Source organism: Gymnodraco acuticeps, unplaced genomic scaffold (genome assembly GCF_902827175.1).
Source record: "Gymnodraco acuticeps unplaced genomic scaffold, fGymAcu1.1, whole genome shotgun sequence".
Classification (NCBI taxonomy): domain Eukaryota; kingdom Metazoa; phylum Chordata; class Actinopteri; order Perciformes; family Bathydraconidae; genus Gymnodraco; species Gymnodraco acuticeps.
The window spans coordinates 189,907-210,547 of NW_022991117.1; the positions used below are offsets into that span (position 1 = coordinate 189,907).

At 40.7% G+C, this 20,641-nt stretch overlaps 1 protein-coding gene across 3 annotated transcripts in view; it reads right to left on the bottom strand.

Moving 5' to 3' along the window:
- LOC117560215 (stress-induced-phosphoprotein 1-like) overlaps positions 1-20,641 on the bottom strand; it is a 31,822-nt gene that overhangs the window by 580 nt on the left and 10,601 nt on the right. The window contains exons 2-15 of one of the 3 annotated variants that reach the window (XR_004571130.1): positions 16,227-16,309; positions 15,874-15,954; positions 13,932-13,991; positions 10,819-10,995; positions 9,429-9,551; positions 9,121-9,166; positions 8,177-8,267; positions 7,922-8,063; positions 7,406-7,510; positions 6,931-7,018; positions 6,486-6,519; positions 6,248-6,322; positions 4,291-4,393; positions 4,006-4,208 (exon numbers count right to left, since the gene is read on the bottom strand). Coding sequence is in view for 2 of the 3 variants with exons in the window: in XM_034237056.1 (XP_034092947.1) it covers positions 4,069-4,208; positions 4,291-4,393; positions 6,248-6,322; positions 6,486-6,519; positions 6,931-7,018; positions 7,406-7,510; positions 7,922-8,063; positions 8,177-8,267; positions 9,121-9,166; positions 9,429-9,551; positions 10,819-10,995; positions 13,932-13,991; positions 15,874-15,954; positions 16,227-16,309 (1,348 nt within the window). In the remaining variant the exon portion in view is untranslated. The remainder of the gene's footprint in view (positions 1-4,005; positions 4,209-4,290; positions 4,394-6,247; positions 6,323-6,485; positions 6,520-6,930; positions 7,019-7,405; positions 7,511-7,921; positions 8,064-8,176; positions 8,268-9,120; positions 9,167-9,428; positions 9,552-10,818; positions 10,996-13,931; positions 13,992-15,873; positions 15,955-16,226; positions 16,310-20,641) is intronic. The other 2 variants (XM_034237057.1, XM_034237056.1) reach the window with 2 other exon arrangements.

Below are 20,641 nucleotides of genomic sequence, written 5' to 3' on the forward strand. Positions count from 1 at the left end.
GGTCACAGAAAAATTACATTTATTATAATGCTTTTGGGGGTTTTGAGCATGTGAATGGTCGGCAAAGGCTACAATCTCAATGTTCCCTCAGAGTGAGTTTGTATTGTATTAACATCTGCTTGCCTCTTTATTTAACCCTCCTGTTGTCTTCGGGTCAAATCTGACAGATTTACTACTTTCATCAATCATAACTTTTTTGTTTTACATTCGATGCATTAAGGCTTTTTGATATCCTTCACGTTAGACATTTACACACACACACACACACACACACACACACACACACACACACACACACACACACACACACACACACACACACACACACACACACACACACACACACACACACACACACACACACACACACACACACACACACACACACACACACACACACACACACACACACACACACCACACACACACACACACACACACACACACACACACACACACACACACACACACACACACACACACACACACACACACACACACACACACACACCACACACACACACACACACACACACACACACACACACACACACACACACACACCACACACACACACACACACACACACACACACACACACACACACACAACAATTTGATACATTTCCCACTCTTATGTGCCCATCCCCCCACATGGATCACACCCACATGGATCAAACCTGGCACACACAATACATGTTCAGTGTCTATTCTTTGTATATTTACTGCAGTGTTTCATGTATACCAGTAGTCTGATACAATATTTACAGTTTGAAAGGGTGTTAAATGAAATTTGGTGATGATTAATGGTGTTTGTGTTAATGTAATAGCAGTTAAAACAGGACCGGTCTAATTTGACCGCGAACACCAAAGTAAGGGGAAAACTAAGACAATAGGAGGGTTAATATGTTGTGACAATGTTAATGTCCCCGCTGTGGGACAAGTTAATTCGAATGATTCTGATTAACATTCAGGCTCCTTGAATGTAGGAAAGACTTGAGGAACGTCTCCTGTTATATCCACATGTATATTTTTTAATGCTATTTTATTTCTATTTGAGACAGTTACATTTTGGATTGTTTATTTCTTTACATTTTTCCAATCTACAATGCCTTGTCTTTTTATGCTGCTGCGACGCAACAATTTCCCAAATTGGGATCAATAAAGTATCTTCTTATCTTATCTTAAACAGTTTAGTGCTGTCCTTCTGTTTAGAGTCAGTTTCGTGTTTCATCGAATTGGACCTGATCCTCTTTGGATATCTATCTTGTAAAGATCATCAATGATCACAATACATTTCCTAAACGTCACCTTCTGTACCTCACACAGACCTGTCAACTAAAATCTTTACCCTCACGTTAACCAGGACGTCATCTCTTTTCTCTGAACCTTTAAGGCCCTGACACACCAGGCCGAAATCGGCCGTTTTCGTTAGTCGGACGACGAAGCGTGTCCTGTCGCCCAAACTCAATTTGGTGTGTCCCGCACCGTCGGCCGTGACACGCCTTATTTGGCCTTTCATGGCCGACGCACGGCCACAGGCAGTCGGACAAAGAAATCACTCTGATTGGCTGTTCAGCTAGCGAATCAGTGCATGAGAAGCGAAACGGTTGCTTGAGAATGTCATCCACAAGCAACACTCCAATGGCTGATAGCTCCAGTACCGCACGAAACATGTTTTCGATAGACGAGAGTGAAAATGGAACGCACACGCTATTTGTTGTTTGTTTATATCACGCAGTCTGTTCTTCTTCTCTGTCTTCCGGTTGTTGCCTCTTTTGAATGACGAATACACACTACCGCCGCCTGCTGGTAAGGAGAGTTATTGCCTCTCACGCATGGGCAGTTCGTACGTGCTCGGCTGAAGTCTTTGCGGTGTGTTCCAGTGAGACACATGGCCAAGACGCAGGAGAACACGCCGACGCAGCAGTCGGCTTCGGCGAGTTCTCTGGTGACTGCTTGGTGTGTCAGGGCCTTTAAACGACTCTAAAGGGGCCTACACACCAAACTGACACCACAGAACACGTCCCGACGGAACACGATTGTTGTGTCGCCTCACGTCTCCTGCGTCTCGGCCATAGACTGTATATATAAATGGACGTAGTGTCCGTGACGTCACCCATAGGATTCTGCAGAGTTGACGAGAAGCCCTTAGTAGGCGGAGTCGGCCACTAACGGCTCGACTGTGACGTCAGAGTCTAATCCCGCCTGCTCCAAATAAGGACAAAGAGGCGGGACCTGCTGCCTCCGAACTGGAAGTAAACAGAGCTAGCTCAGGCTAAGAAGCTAAGCTAACATGAAATACATGCATACCAAGTTACTGCTAACAGTGTAGTTCCCCTATATAAACGTTACATTCATAATCAAATGAGACAATCTGCAAGAGAATTAGCTATATTTTGTTATTCTTAATGCTTGTCATTCACACGTTAAGAAAATAAGTACCGATACATAGCAGAACAATTGTGGCGATGTTCAGCTTAATAAGCCTTGTTCAACATGATTTATTTAGCTAATACTACAGCAGGCGAACCAAGTCTGCGTTTCGCTGCATTCCTTGATCTCCAGTTATAACGACGGACTCCACCGCCCGGACCTAACGGAGCCGCAATGGGCTAGCTCCGGGACGCCGGCTGGAGCTAGCCCCCTGCGGCTCCGTTAGCTCCGGCGGCCACTACTGGGATAATTGGGTCCCCTATTAACATTTGCTCCCGTTTAGCATTATGGGCGTCATAGCCATAGACTATAAAAGTCTTACCCAAGGCTGAATCATAAACTAAAATGTATATGTATGCATAAAGGGTTACGTCCTTAGCTGGCTAATAAGTAACAAGCTAAGCTACCAAGCACACAAACACCTGCGAACGGGGTTAACATGTATAATATTATCATTTTAGACTTCTTGGAAGTTCTGTTAGTACATTCAAGCGCACAGCACGACATTTTAATTGTCTGGTATTTGTAACAATATTCCCTAAAAGGCACAATCACCACGAACACGGCTAAAGCTAAAGGGTCAAGTACAGTACTATGACTAACTAACGTTGTAGCCTAGCAGAGTGGACAAGTTGCTGTTAGCTGTCAGTGAGGAATGCACGTGTCCATCAAAGTGACCACGCCCTAATTTATGCAAAAACGTTAAGACCTAATATAAATAAAAGGGTCGTGTTAGAAAATAATTCACTCACAGATTCATAATCATGAAGGTGGAATCTAACTATATCGATAATAAAATGTATGGAGCCAGGGGTAGAAACATGTTTTTTTCTGCTGTAAAGTTGGGCATTTTAACATGGGGGTCTATGGAAATTGCTCCTTTCTGCAGCCAGTCCCTAGTGGCCCATGTATGAACTGCAGTGTGTGGCACTTCCGTATTGGCGTCCCGGCTATTCCCCAGAGTTTGCCGCTTGGTCTCGGCCAACAGTCGCACTGGAACACACCGCAAAGACTTCAGCCGACGGCCAATTGGCACGTACGAACTGCGCATGCGTGTGTGGCAATAACTCTCCTTACCAGCAGACGGCGGTAGTGTGTATTCGTCGTTCGAAAGACTCAACAACCGGAAGACAGACTGCGTGATACACTGATTCGCTAAGCTGAATAGCCAATCAGAGTGATTTCTTTAGCTGACAGCCTACCAATTCAATGTCGAATCGGCGGCCGAAGGTGTCGGCACGGCCGAAAAGACACGACGGGGCGGGACACACCAATCTGAGTAGGGCGACACGACGCTCATCGACATCTATCGACGGCCAAAATCGGCTTGGTGTGTAAGGGACATAAGGATCACTGGCAGTGAACGTAGGGGATTACTTTAGTCGTTGTTATTGTTTGTTTGTGTTTTTCTTGTTGTTGTTTTTTCTTTTTTACATACAATCAGCACAGACCAATGGCTCATTTGTATTGGCATATATTATGTTTACCATTACTATATGACAAACACTGCTTATGCATTGTCGAAACTAAATAAAAATATTTTTGATTTGGAAAAAGAAAATTCAAAAACCTTGAATCTTTGGAATCAGAGTGGGGGTGCCTTGCTACATGCTATGAGTCAGTTGTTTGTTACCCTGTGGCGGCTAAGTTCAGCTGAGGTTCTGAGCAGTTGGAGCTGAGGCTGCTGTTGGTCCTCTGTGGGGGGGGCAGGGTGCGCTGGATCCAGCGGTCGGGGTACCTCATCACCAGCCGGCTGCCCCCCATCTCCACCCCCTGAACGGGAGGAAACAGACCGTTAGGACACAGACACATCACCATGATGAGTGTGTCCTTCTGAAGAAGAGCCTTCTCTCACCTGCAGCTTCTCCAGAGCTCTGGTGGCCATGTTGGCATTCTTGAAGTTAACGAAGGCACAGAAACGCTCGTGAAGAACTCGGATGCTCTCTACCTCTCCAAACCTGTCACCATGCAAAGAGAGCATCAAACCTATTACTATTGCTACTACTACTACTCCTATTATTACTACTACTACTCCTCCTACTCCTATTATTACTACTACTACTCCTCCTCCTACTCCTATTATTATTACTACTACTACTCCTCCTACTCCTATTATTACTACTACTACTCCTCCTCCTACTCCTATTATTACTACTACTACTACTCCTCCTACTCCTATTATTATTACTACTACTACTCCTCCTACTCCTATTATTACTACTACTACTCCTCCTCCTACTCCTATTATTATTACTACTACTACTCCTCCTACTCCTATTATTACTACTACTACTACTCCTCCTACTCCTATTATTACTACTACTACTACTCCTCCTACTCCTATTATTACTACTACTACTCCTCCTACTCCTATTATTACTAGTACTACTACTACTACTCCTCCTACTCCTATTATTATTACTACTACTACTACTCCTCCTACTCCTATTATTACTACTACTACTACTACTCCTCCTACTCCTATTATTACTACTACTACTACTACTCCTCCTACTCCTATTATTACTACTACTACTACTACTCCTCCTACTCCTATTATTACTACTACTACTCCTCCTACTCCTATTATTACTACTACTACTACTCCTCCTACTCCTATTATTACTACTACTACTACTCCTCCTACTCCTATTATTACTACTACTACTACTCCTCCTACTCCTATTATTACTAGTACTACTACTACTACTCCTACTCCTATTATTACTAGTACTACTACTACTCCTCCTACTCCTATTATTACTACTACTACTCCTCCTACTCCTATTATTACTACTACTACTACTACTCCTCCTACTCCTATTATTACTACTACTACTACTACTCCTCCTACTCCTATTATTACTACTACTACTACTCCTCCTACTCCTATTATTACTACTACTACTACTCCTCCTACTCCTATTATTACTACTACTACTCCTCCTACTCCTATTATTACTAGTACTACTACTACTCCTCCTACTCCTATTATTATTACTACTACTACTACTCCTCCTACTCCTATTATTACTACTACTACTACTACTCCTCCTACTCCTATTATTACTACTACTCCTCCTACTCCTATTATTACTACTACTACTACTCCTCCTACTCCTATTATTACTACTACTACTACTACTCCTCCTACTCCTATTATTACTACTACTACTACTACTCCTCCTACTCCTATTATTACTACTACTACTACTCCACCTACTCCTATTATTACTACTACTACTACTACTCCTCCTACTCCTATTATTACTACTACTACTACTACTCCTCCTACTCCTATTATTACTACTACTCCACCTACTCCTATTATTACTACTACTACTACTCCACCTACTCCTATTATTACTACTACTACTACTCCTCCTACTCCTATTATTACTACTACTACTACTACTACTACTACTAGTACTACTCCCACTACTACTATTAAATACAGCTCTATCTTCCCTAGTGACTGTACAGCTGTGATGCATCATTCAGATGTCCTTTGTTCTGATTATTAAGATGTACTGTTTCTGAAACACAGAGTATGAAAACAGTTGGGAGTAGAAACATTGGTATCTGCATCTACTGCTGCTCTTACAGTTTGTGCTATTTTACCATTAATGAAACATGAGTACATGAGTCACGCATGTTAGTGTAGCTGAACTGATTTAACTAGATAGCACTGTTTTTCAAAAGAAAAGTGTGCATAATAAAAACAATTGATTACTATTATTATTACTTTAGTTGACTGAATGTTGTTCAATAGTCCTAAAAGCTGAATTCCTTCATTTGCACAGTGTTTTTACATTTTGAAGAGATCCAAGAGGTCTTTCTCAGTTACTTCCACCGTAACGTTCCCGACCCACAGAGAGTGACAGCTCCTGGAGGGAAGGGAAGACAGCAGAGAGAACAGGACGTTAAACAGAGAGGATAATATGAGACAAGTTCAAAATACATAGTTTTTTATTTTCAAAATGCCATGTTATACTAAAAGATTATAGATGCTATATATATGTCCTTTTAACAGAAAGCCACACAACATACCCACTCTGGTCCTGCTGTGATTGTTGCTTCAGAGCTGAATTTAAGAGAAACAGGAAGTAGAAATCACGTAATTATTCATCAAGACTATGCAACAAAAACATTTCTTTAAGAGTTCATGGTAATTCAGGGTGGGACATTTAAAAAGACATTATTATTTTGTGGTTAAAGTAAATAACTTAAAGTCTTGATGTCACTACGTATGTACTGTCAATGTGTTCCTGCTATTTCTGTCTGATATATAGACTTCTTACACTATTTTTATTTGTATTATATAAAAATATATGTTGCATCGTTGGAGGAGCTTCATTGCCATATCTACACTGTAGTTTATGTGCATATAACAATAAAACCTTTGAATCTTGAGTCTTTGATTATTAAATCTTGATATGAGTGAAACAGAGCAATGCTGCCCAGGTGTGGACAGATGTGGTACTGCAGCTCTTACTCTGGGCCTCAGGTGAGGTGGTGACGGCCTGAACTGTGGTGAACTTCTCCAGCAGCTCTTTACTCTGATCTTCCTCAAAACCCAACTCCTAGAGTAAAAAAATCAAATAATACATTGAAATCTCAAATTGTCAGTGCATTGAAGTTTTCTCATGTTGTCAAATGACCTGAAAAAAGATACAACATTTGGACAAGGATAACACTCAGCTCTCACCAATTGGTAATGTAACCGGTTTGAGATTGTGAAAATAAATCAACTCCACGCGAAACACTCAGCAATGGTGCACTAATCTGTAGATCTAAACTAAAAAGCCTGATACTAGTTATCAAAGCTACAAAACAATCTATGCTCTTGACATATTAACAGCCACATGTCATGTTTGCCACAGTAAATGTTGTTTTGATAGTGTTCTTACATCACACATCTCAATACCACACACACAATAAGTACAGGGCTGATTGTTGGGCCTCCTCACCATGAGCTGCAGGATTCGACAGGTGAACAGTTTACTGGAAGCTTCCTTGCAGTTCTGATCCAACTTCAACACCTGCTCCATGGCCACCTCTGCCTCAATGTACCTCTGCAAACACACATATACACACATCAGCGTCTAGAAATGTGACAAGACAAACGACATACACCACATCGTAAAGGATTACAGTGTGCTGTATTTATACCCAGGTTTGTTTATAAAAGAAAAATGTAAGGGTCACTCAGACCTAAATGTCTTATCTGCCAATGTAAACAAAAGCGAAATATAATGGGTTTATCTTTGCCATGATTCAAATGATGTCCAAAATGTATTCGGTTTTTACGACAACCAGGAGAGTAGTTTTGATACTGCTGACAAACAAGACAATGAAACAAACAAAAACAAAACCTCCTTGGACGAGGTAATAAAATACAATTTAGGTCCAAATGCTAAATCACAGAAATTCAATTTTAAGTTTTTTGTTGAAACTTATATGTGTGTTAAACAGCAGGTGCTGACCTTTAACCCCATCAGAGCACACCCCTTACGGAAGTACCCCTTCGGCCAATCAGGAGCCAGCTGAATGGACCTCCAAGCGTCTGAGAGGGCGGAGGAGAACTCCTCCTGACACCAGTAACAGTACGAGCGGTTTCCATAGAACCTGAGCCAGATACAGACAGACAGGGGAGATGTTTGTTAAAAGCAAAGTGAATCTGAAGGGGACAGAGGACAGAGACGTGATAGGGTTAGTGTGTTTGAGTTCAAAGGTCAGACCTGTGGTCGTTGGGGTCACAGTAGATGGCTTCTGTAAACATGTCCACCGCCCGGCTGTACAGAGCCTGCCCGAACATCTGGATGCCCTGCACTGGAGAGAGTACACACAGGTACACATTTACACTCTAACCCAGGGGGGTCAAACTGAAACACACAGTGGGCCAAAATTAAGAAATGGGTACTAGTGGAGGGCCGGACTGGTTCAATGTTTATTGCAGAACGTATTGAAATGAACTTATTGCACATATTAAACCTGGAACTAACAAAGCTTCAATGATTGCCTATAAAAACAACATTAAACATTAAATAATCAGTTGCATTCATTTCTTATGGCTCTATCTGCAGCTTCATTTCTTATGATTACATTTTCCCACAGAACAACAACAGCTTCAACAAAACTATTCCCCTCAAAGAGAAAACCAAACATGCCCTGTTGTCCTGAGAGAGAAAGTGCAGAAGGAAACATCCATTGAACTCAGTGAGCTGCTCTGAGTTGGTCCCCAGGCCTTGAGTTTGACACATGTGCTAAACTATGAGGGACTTTCACTGGCATCATATATTTCCTCACCAACGTGTTTCTACCCAGGAAATATTCTCCAATTAATTTCATAGAATCATTTGCAAAGTCATTTTTAGTATGCAGGACACAGTTTTTGAATATAAACACTTTGAAACCTCTAGAATGTATTTGTTTTCCCAGCACACAAATACAATATGTTACTACGTTATGCTTTCTTGACTTATTTCCACTCTATGATTTTACTAAACATAATTCTACACATTTTAAGGGGGAATGCAAAATGGGATGAGGTATTAAATGTGCAATATATTGGGTAAGGAATTTACCTCAACATTTTGATGATGTGAATCTTCTCCACGAGAGTTACAGTATGAAGAGAACAGATACACAGTGTGTGTGAGGGATAGTAAGAACATGGGTTAACCTGTCAGAGACTCCCCCTTCCTCTTCATTTCTTCTGTGCTCTCCACCTGCAATTACAACACACAGTTTCGTCTCATATTGTATATTTTGCTGGTTTAGATCGATTTATACATCGACAGCAACAACTAACATCAGACAAATAAATAAAATATGCTGAAGAATAACATTTGACATAATACCCCCAAAACAGAGGGAAGAAAGGGTGGATAAATGGCCTCTTAACAGATGTGTGTGTGTGTGTGTGTGTGTGTGTGTGTGTGTGTGTGTGTGTGTGTGTGTGTGTGTGTGTGTGTGTGTGTGTGTGTGCACCTGGATGCTCCTCGCCTCGTTCTCCTTGTTCTCTCTGGAGATGGTTCTGCTCTTCAGAGTTTTCAGTTTGATGTGGCTCGCAGCGTTGGCCACGAACGCACTGCTGGCGTCCCACTCTGGCTCCTGAGAGAACAGGAAGTAACACAGTGAAGTTTGGTTTATCCACACAGGTCCACGATAACTACATCATAATATTTTTGCTGACCTCACTATTGCTCGTTGTGTTTACCTGCGTGTTTGTTTACCAACATTTCAGCAAACATGATGCCAGAAGAAGAAGGGTTTCATAGAGCCATAGAGACATTTCATTTATTGTTTTGAATGTGTGTTTTTATAAATGTATTTAGGATTTTATTATACTTTCTGCACTTTCCATTGTGAAAAGTGCATTGTTGTTTATAAGGGTGAACTTCCTAACTATATAAGTGACACAAAATGAGGAGTTCTTTCATAATATTTGACCATGAAAGAATATCTCGTTAACAACCAAACTGATCTATCATCATCTTAATCCACTGTTGCCTTGGTTCTCAGTAAACATTTCAGACTCGACACAAGACTCGTGTGAAAGGCGTTGGCTATCATTCCTAAACATGACTGAATCCTACTAAGAATTTAGATTTGCTCAATGCTCAGTAAGGGTGTGTTCATACAGTGTGTAGAAATGTATAAAAGCTCTGCAGTGTTAGCTTATCTTGTTTGGACAGTCAAGTAAGTCAAATGTATTTATGAAGCGCTTTTCCCAGACATAGTCACAGAGTGCTCGACAAAGCATGAAAACATCATACGAATCATAACAAATGAAATGACCACACGTGTTAAAGGTGGGGTAGGTAATTCACGCCAGAAACTTTTTGTTATATTCCATGGAATGCTCTTAACATCCCGATAGCAATGAATACATGAAATGCTTTGACAATAAATACATACAAATATTTCATCTGTGGAAGCCGTGGCGCTGTAAAAAGCACGACCAATTATTTGCCTTCGGCCCGCGGCACATAACTGGATGGCCTACCTGCCTGTCAGCCTTCCATCTCGTGCACAAACTTATCTCGTGCCCTCATTGGTCATGTGCGCGTTCGTGTGTGTTGGAGGAGGGGCTCTGTAAGGAAGTGGCAGATTTTTTTCGGTTGTGTATTTTCAAATTCTAGCGCACTCGAGCTGCTTTCTCCATTCTTTCTTACCCTACCTTTAAGAAGTGCTAAAAACACAATAAAAACATAGAATAAAAGCACACAAGTTACCCAAACAGGAATGTCTTTAGATGACATTTGAACCCTGGCTGAACACTTTGCAGGAGTATCTCTGTTGTTTCACAGGCCTTGCTCACTACTTAATTATGTCTTGTATTTTTAAGGAATTGATTATATAATAAGCTCCCCCTCACCTCCTCTGAGGTCCGGTGGGGCAGCTGGCTGAGGCTCCTCCCCCCCGCTGTCTCGAGAGCAGGGATTGGCTCGGAGTGGCTTTTGTTTCTGGGGCGTACGGCGGTCCATTTCTCCTCCTCCTGTTTCAATTCCTCCTCGCTGTCACTATCTGACCCCGCGCCAGCCGCTTCCTCTTCCTGTTCAAAAGGAGAAGCATTGCTGCAAAGTCATCCCAGAAGGAGAAGTCCGGGGTTGATAGTGGTGTTATGTAACAACATGGGCAAAAGCTAGAGCATGAACATTGGGTTTTCAAAAGAGAGGGTTTGGAAATGCATTTCAAGTAACAAGCAGAGGAGTGAGTGATTTATTGTTAGTAAAATGTACTTAGACACCTGTTGGAAGAAACCCCTGTTGGATGTGTAAGAATGTTTTGATATATTTGTTTTTAATTATTATTTCTCTTGCCTATTTTACCTCCTTTTATTCTTTGAAGTCTTATGTACATATTCTGTTCCATTTAAAGGTCCCATGTCATGCTTTTCCGGTTATTACCCGTCCTCTGCAGAGTCACAAACCCTCAAAGTACACCCTGTAGGGCAGGGGTGCCCAACCTTTTTTGAACCGAGAGCTACTTTTAAAGTTGCCAGTCTGCCGCGATCTACCAGTCCAAATAGAGAGGCGTAGCCATTACTGACAGCCTACTACCAGGTAAATACACACTTCTACTTGTATAAAACTGACCTTTGTACGATGAATACTTCATAAAATACTGCAGATCCTTTATCTTACCTCTTTCTAATCTACACACATACAAGTATTTAACTGAAGTTACACAACAGTGTTGTTGATACAGAGTTGGAGTTTATTCACACGTCACTACAGTGGGTAATGTTTTCAAGAAACATTGAACAGTGCTACCACATATGACACAGGAAAAAAGAAAAGACTCTGAACCCTTTCTTTGCCATTATATAACAATAGTTTTGCTACAAAAGTATAAATGAGGCTTACTAATAAGACAACTCAGATCTGAAGCTACACAGGAATCTGCTGCCAAAGTGCAATAAAAAAGACAAAATGAATAGAATCAAACCCTTTTTTTGTTGCATTTTAGTAGAGTATAAAAATAAATAGGATGCAAGCAACACTAGTTTCTTAACCTGAATTGATAATAGACTATAATCAATTTAAGTTTACATTCTTATACCATTTTGTACAATAATGATAATGAATAAATTCAGACAAACTAAAACTTACAGCTGATTAATAACGGTATCTAACTTGAGATTTTATTATATCAAAAACCTGTTGAAATGCTACTGTTATTTTTACAGTCCCCCAAAAGCGTGTCGGCAGCCTCCAGGAATGCTTCTTACACAACTTCGCCGTCTTTGAAAGACTTCATGTGTTTCGCAAGAACGTGACTGACACGATAAGATGCTCTGGTAGCAGCCTTGCTCTTGTTGTTGGGCCTGGTGAAAATGGACTGCTGTGCATTTAGCTGTCCTTTCAGGCCCCTCCCCTTTTGGGAGCGTAGGGCAGAATTAGGAGGGAATTCCGTCTCGTAGCGTTTGTGCACTGTTTTGAAATGCCGCTCCTAAATTACCCTTCTTCGATAAAGCCACGCTCGCATTGCAGATGAGACAGATGGACTTTGAATTGGAATATACAAAAATAATCATCCTCCCACTCGGAGTGAAAATTATATATTTTGGGCTTTTTTGCTTCTGCCATAATTGCGGTCTTGTGTGTGTGCGGACTGTCACTCCTGTTGACGGTTGACACGGTTGACACGGACAACGTCAGCGAAATAGCCACGCCCCGACACATGGGGTCATGCCAACCAATCACAAAGCTTTGATGCGTTCAAGTGCATTATTCTGGCACAGGAAGATTATGTTATAGGACATTAACGATAAAACAGAATATGGTTGTTCTATTTTTAGACACATCTCGCGATCGACTGGGAATCTCCCCGCGATCGACCGGTCGATCGCGATCGACTGGTTGGGCACCCCTGCTGTAGGGTGTAAAACTCTAACACAGAAAAGACCTGTCTATGCTGCCCCAGAACGCCTCGTTGGAGATTTCTCTTTTTCTTCCTGGGTCCAGTGACGTATTTGGGTATAGTGACTTAACGTAACGTCCGCGGAGTCTCACACACACACACACTCAATCTTTTCTCAGCTCCGCCTGAGACGGCGGGACGCGGCGAGGCTGTGAGTCACATCAACTCCCAGCCAGGCTGCGGGTGTGTGTGTGCTCGGGCTGGGTTTCGCTGTGTCTCGGGGGCAGGAGCTCCCACAAGCCGTTTAGGACAGAGAGTGAATACACATACTATACAGAGATGCTGTATGAGAAACCAATATGAGTTTGGAACAGTGAACAATGTAAATCTATTCTAGTAGACCTCCACAATGGAATTATAATTAGTAGAAATGGCCATGACATGGGACCTTTAAAGTTTGACATGTCCTGAATTTCTTGTTTTCTGTTTATCTTGTGTTGTTGAACACTTGGAGCTGCACCTTGTGTATGAAAAGTGCTATACCAACATGTCTTTATTACAAAGTAACTTCATGTTGCATTTGGTTTTTCAGAAGACACACATTTTTTTTAAATTGACAGGAAGCTTTTTTCACTATATCTTCTGTCAAAGATAGTTAAAAATGCACTGAATTCACACTTTATTTTGAAGAAATATCAGGAAAAACTTGCGTAATTTGTGCAAACTTAATTTGTGAATTGAAAGTATATGCAAGCAGGCATTAATACAGTACACATGCACAGAAGAGAGAGAGTTTGGCAATGCCTTTAAAACATATTTGCATTCAGATTAGTGAGTAATCGTGCGTTTATTGTTAGTGAGATTTACATAATTATATTTCCTAAGAGTCACCTGTTGGTAGAAACACCTGTTGGATGTGTAAGAATGTTTTCATGCTGCATTTGTTTTTACTTCATCTTCTGTTAAAGTCATTTATTAAAAACCTACACTGAATTAACATTTTATTTTGAAGAATTATCAGGAAAAACTTTTTTTCGGCAAACTTAATTTGTGAATGTAACGTATACATAAGCAGACATTCATGCACATGCACAGTCTCTCTCTGTGTGCACTTTATGTTCCCACCTGCTCCGAAGCATCCTCCATCCTGTCGCCTCTCTCCAGCTTCTTGCGTTGTTTCTGCCTCTGAAAGGAGAGCATGGACATGGTGGCTGTGGGATGGTTTAAATAAACATGTATGGACAAAGGTGTGGAAGTCAGGTGTGTCACAAAAGGTGAGAACCGGGTGTGGTGAAATTTTTTGAAGAAAGGGACACACTGTAGCAGCTGTGAAAAAGGAGTGAAGACAGGTGGGTGACATGAGTAAATAAAGGTGTGGTGGTGTAAGAAACATTACAATCAGTTAGTAGAGCAATTAGACATGAATGCAACATATAATTATCATTATATTTTAGGGATGTAACGATATACCGAATATCGCGGTGAATAAACGTCCCAATACCGTTGTGAGCCTGACAAAATCTATTGCGATTTTTTTTTTTAAACACTTTTTTTTGTTTTAAACCTTTATTTAACCAGATGGTCCCATTGAGATCATCGATCTCTTTTGTCATGCCTAAACAGCGACATTTTACACGATAAATACGGGTTTAAATAGCAGCATTTGCCACGGAAGGCGAGTGGCAGCTACAGTAAATCTTCTCTTACTCTGGCATCTTGTGGCAACTCCCGTTGAGCAGCAGCAGATGCCTCGGCAAGTTGTGGCATCGGTGGCATATGCCGGAAGTACTTGCCACAGATACCACAGAGTAGCGGCCTCTGTGGCATATGCCGGAAGTACTTGCCACTGCCTGCAGATGCCACGAAATGCGCTTGCTGTCTCTCCTCGCGGGAGCGCACACAGCGTAAAGCAAAACCTCCCAGACATGTATTGATCTGTATGGCAAAGTACGGTTTGGAAACTATATCATTTCCTTTTGGAGGGCATGCATAACACGGCATAACACCAGAGCCTCGCTGCGGGGAAACGTTGGCGCTGTTCCGAGTTTGTTCTAATCTGTCAAAATGACAGACTGCTTTCAGATTTTTCCGTCATTGATAAATAAAATATTCGGTTAACGCGACCACTGCTGACCCAGCAACATCAGTACCAAGCGAGAGGGTTTTTTCCAGAGCAGGGGATATTGTAAATGCCCAAACATCCCAGCTTATAAATACCTGGAAATGTGGACATTCTCATATTCCTAAAAACCTGTCTGATGATGAGTGAGTGACTAGTGAGTTTGAGTTGAGTTACTTGAAAAACTAAAGTGAAACTTGATTTATTTTATTGCAGGGTCTGATTATTAAATGTCCTTGTTTATTTGTGAGATGCAGTGGCACAAAGAAAATGCCTACTTTGTTTGGTAGTACTATAAGTACAAAAACACTTTTCTTGTTCCAGTCTGTTACTGTCACTTTGTTTTTGACACTTTAAAATACTGCTATCCTACTAAAATGCTGTACAAATCAGATTTATTATTTAATAAAGAAACATTTTCCGAGTAAAAAAAAAGTTTATTGAAAAAAAAAAAATTGAATTATTATTTTTTTCTTTAATATTCAATATCGCGATAAATACCGTACCGTGGACTTGTTATCGCGATATTATCGTACCGTGAGTTTTTGGTATCGTTACATCCCTATTATATTTCCATTGTGTTACTTGTTTTGTACGTGTTTATTATAGAGCAATCAGCCCTGAATGCTTTGCGTGATCAAAGTAGCAGCAAAACAATGGTGTTGTTGGAGATGTGTTACTGTATTTAATTGACGATGAATCGCACTATTACTTCAAATATCCCTTTCCTTTGAATACAAATTATACAGGATATATCTATCCGTCTATCTATCTATCTATCCATCTATCTATCTATCTATCTATCTGTCTATCTATCCATCTATCTCTCTATCTGTCCATCTATCTATCTATCTATTGTACACACTTTTTTGAATCTTCAGCAGCCAAGTGTTAAGTTAGACTTGAAGTGTTTGGTCGTGTCAGTCGTGTTTATTTCTCGTCACTCACTTTCCTTTTAGCTTTCCTCCTCTCGGCTCTCCTTCTGGTTTTCTCCTCATCATCCAAACCTTCCTCACTGCTCAGCATCTGTTTGAGAAATAGTTTCACAGACCGGGGAAAGTCAGCATAGCTGCCAGTGACTTTTAAACTGTTCCACACAAAACGATTTAGCTTACAGGGATAATTCAAAGAGATAGAAGAACGTTTTAGAGACAAAATATATTGGAGATTTTTTTTTATGGCATCAAATGTTTTTTTTTTTCATTCAACATTTTGCGACCTTTACAAACTCTTTGCAAAAGAAAAGAAATAAGTCCAATATAGTATTTTTTTGTTTTAATAACAGTGATCGTTCAGCCTACCTGTGATGAGCCTTGGTCTGTTCTTCTGTCTTTCAGGTCAGAAGCTCCATTCTGGACCTCCATATTCTCCTCACATGGCCCTCCTACACACAAACACACACATACCATCTATACATCACTTCAGGGGACATTACATTGACAAGCATTTCCTGGAGACTTATCCTAGCCTTAACCATAACCAACACATGCCTAACCCTTACCCTTACCCTAAACAAGTCTTCACCCTAAAGTTCATGATTCCCCTCATGGGGACCTCCATTTTGTCCCCATGAGGGAGGCGAGTCCCCACACGTGACTGTGTAAACAGATGTAGGTCCCCACAAGTATAGTAATGCTAGGACACACACACACACTAGGGCTACTCAATTAATCGTATTTTAATCGCAATTACGATATTGGCTTGCAACGATTATGAAAACATAATCGAAATAAAACGATTATTTATTTTATTTTAATTTGTTGTTATAATTTTTTTTTTATTGGTTTTTCAGTTGAATTATACTTAAAGTTCAGGGTAATCAACTGTTAAAAACATACTGTTTAAAAAAAATGTTTTCAATAAATGGATGTTTTCAAAGAAAATGGATAATCGTTTTTTAATAATCGTGATATCAATTATTGACCCAAATAATCGAGATTATGATTGTTGCCATAATCGAGCACACACACGCTTTATAATTGTGATTTGCTGCATGGGATGAAACACATGGTATAAAATGGAAAGATACACCTTGTTTTTATTCGAAATGCGTTGGTGTGCGTGTGTGTATTGAGTATTACATTTCCTATGCAAAGCTACACAGGTGAACTTGTGGCAGCTTGTGATTGGACGATGCTCACAGAGAGGGAGAGTGTGAACTTCATCTCAGTGTGCTCGTTTCCCCCTCGTATTTTTAAAGAATGCAAATGTTCAGATTGTTGTGCAGCTGTAGTGAAACAAGTTAACTTAAATAAAAGCCTGCTTATTCAAATCATGCAAACAAATACTGACTTTTAAACAAATATCATCCAGATGGTTCATAATTTATCATAGATAAAGTCAGGGTAATAATAGGTACGAGTACTTTAAGATAACACGTTTATTCAGCTAATCTGCAGCAAATATGAGCTGTAGCTGTTTTAATGCTGTAATTTCACTTAAATCTGAGGTCAGTCGATAAGGAATATATTGAAAGATATAGTCATTGTTCAGTGATTACTCATTCCAAGTTAAATTCTATAAGCAAACTATAATGGCAAGTTTGAAAAGTAAAAAAAGTCATACATCATCGAATATCAAAATAGACTCATAAGTCAGACCAAACTATTTTATGTTGCCTGTTAACTAAAGCACCAGCAGGCGTAAGAGTTAGAGGGAAACCTCCTCCCTCCCTTTATAGTAAACTAAGAGGTCTCCATGCCAAAAATATCCGCGGGCGCCTGGACAGAAATAGCGCTCAGGTACGCAGAGGCCCTCTACAAATATTTCACCCTCGTATTCAAATATCAACTGAACCAAGTTATCCAAAAGAGATTCAGTCTAAAAATAAACATTTACAGACCAGCCTTTGGTGAAACCCAGATCCATTAGCACAAATTGAATGGTGGTAAATGTTCACTCCGCTGATGATACTCTCTCTGCAGAAACAGATCAGTGACCATGAACTCCCAGCAGCAGAAAGACAAACAACAGCTGTGCCGGGAGTCTTTACTTTCGTGTTATTATAATAATAGTAGTATTTCAGACGCCGCCGTCTATTTACATCAGTCCTCAGTGAACAAGCAGGAGGACGACTTCAGAGGCTGCAGGCAGGATTAACAAAAAGCTTAGACTGATGAATATCAACGAGAAAATAAATAGACATAAGATATTTTTGTAAAATTAAAGTGTCACAGGAGAATTAATGTATATATTGGTCCATTAAGGTTTGAGGCAACCACAGAAAGTAGTTTGCATTGCGATGCATTTACACCTGTCGTCATTACATAGTTGGCCCAATTTAAAGCGCTGACAAGTATATTCTTCACCTGTAATATGTCCAGCTCCAGTGTCAGTTTCTAATAACAGTGAATACAGCTAGAATATACAATCAATCTATTATGGTTTACTACAGACAGTCCAGATGAACACATTAAAGAAGAATGGGTGGAAGTGGTAACGTTTTTTGACCCCAAGCCCTTTCGGTTATTGTTGGAATAAACCACTAACACTTTCTGTAGATTTTTTAATAGAGGATGTTTATATTGATCCTTTATATGTGTAAACTGCCCACCACGATTGCACGATCTCCACATTTGTTTGGAAGGACAGTGGCTTTTTTACTTACATTTGTTTTACTAAAATGCCACTTACACTTAGGAGGAGATAGTATCAGAAATTCTTCAGATCTGACATCCAATAATATAAAGATTGACCATGTCATTCCGAGGTTGATGAAAACATAACATGTTATGGGCCCAATGGACTGTAAGAAAACATCCCAAAGACTTAGGAAAAAGAAATAGATCCCAAAGTTCTTTCCAGGACAATAAAGACAGGAACGTTTGAGAACAATACCCACATTTAAAATGAAGCACATTGTATCAGATATTATTAAGATGTACATTTCCATGATGGACACAATCTTGTCAGGTACTGAGTTTCCCAAACTTTACCAGGAAGAACAAAAGAGCCTCTATCTCCAATTTGCTCCAAAAGGAACTGAAAAGGCCATAACTTCCTTATAATCTGTCTAACCACAGAGATAGTTTACCAGCGTTTCCGCCAGGGGGGCGTCTTGCCGTCATTTGACGCCCTTATTCAGCTCGGAACGCCCTGAACTCGAGCCGAGGACGTCCACATTTTTTTTTAGAATTCGAGAGAAGATCGAGAGTTTTTATCGCTTGAAATGACGAAAAGGAAAAAGGACAAGGACATCCCTCTGTTGGAGGGGCAAAGGAGTCTGGTGGGATTCTTTTCGGAGTATTGAAGATCGTTTCCCCGACATCGGCGGTGCCTGCCACAGGACAAAATGGAACGTGCGCGATTTGGACACGATGAGCGTGGGGGGGGGGGGGGGGGGTGCTAGTGGAGCACGCGAGTGAACTGCGAGCGCCAGAGCATCGCCGCGGCGAAACTGGCTCTGTGGTAAACTGTGGTAACATGAAGAGCTCCATTTAGAAAACACGCATTTTAAAAGGGTTTTTCGCCTGCCGTCTGTCTGCAGACTTGTCAAAGCATTAATTCATGGTTTTTACTAACCGGTATCAGTATGTTGTTACTTCGGCATCATTTTGAAACGTGTATTACAATTAAATCACGGTCAAATATGTTCATCTTGTTGTAGTTGTAGTTGTAGCCCCCTTGCCAGCGATTCTCTCTCTAGTTTAGCATACTCAGCCTGTTCCTGGCCCTAGAACCACGATTTTATGGGGCCAGAAAAACTGTGAATTAGGACCCGCTAGCCGGTACTAGGCCAAGTGGAAACGCAACCAAAAACGGGCCCCGCACGGCTCGGCACGCTTAAAGCGAGCTACCCGCTGCAGTGGAAACGCGCCATAAGAGAGCCGAGCCAAATGATCCGGCTCACTAACGTAAAGAGATAGTATCTATAAAATTCAATTAGAGTAAGAGTTTTATGATCAGCTGTTGATTCCTCTTCTTTTGTACGTTATTAGTCTCGCATTTAAAACTCAAAGCCTCCTATTCCCTCTGGCTGTAATGACTTTGGTTCCTAAAAGGAAAGCAGTCCCGATACATTGGTTTTCCTTTTCGGCCCATTTCTGGATTCAGACTATTAGTTGATCTCTCAAGCTCTGACAACTAAGCCAAACCCTTTCCAAACTGATAAAAAGACAACAGACGAGCCTCAATTTGAAACAATCCTCTGCCAGTAATCTGTGCCGGCTCTTTAATATCATCCACTTGGCGGGCAGGGTTGTTACTCTCGATGCTGAGAAGGTTTTTGACAGTCTCAAGTGGTCTTATCTGTTCAGGGGTCTTGGCTAAGTTTGGATCTGGCCGCTACTTTTATCAATTAGGTCAACATGCTAAAAAAACTCAAGCTAGAATGATCCCTTATTTGCACAAGTCAAACGTTCCCCTGGTAGGATGTAGCATAGAGGTTTGCAACTTGTTTTAATGAGCATTTCTTTAAATGACAAAAGTGTTTAACTATTCACTTTTATTTCTCAGATGACATTTTGGCCATAGGACCTTCTTCCACATGAAAAAAAAAGCCTACTGTCTATTCGTAAGTCTACTTTCAGTAATCAGAAAATCACTACCAATCTTGATTTGCATTACAAACTCTCTCTCAGAAGGTGATAGTTTGATCCCCTTCCCCTTAGTTCTACATGTTGAGGCAAAAAAGAGTTCCTTCAAAACTCTTAATATACACATTCAAGAATTCCCATGAAAACTCCTGTGTACACGTCCATATATGGGAATATTTTTG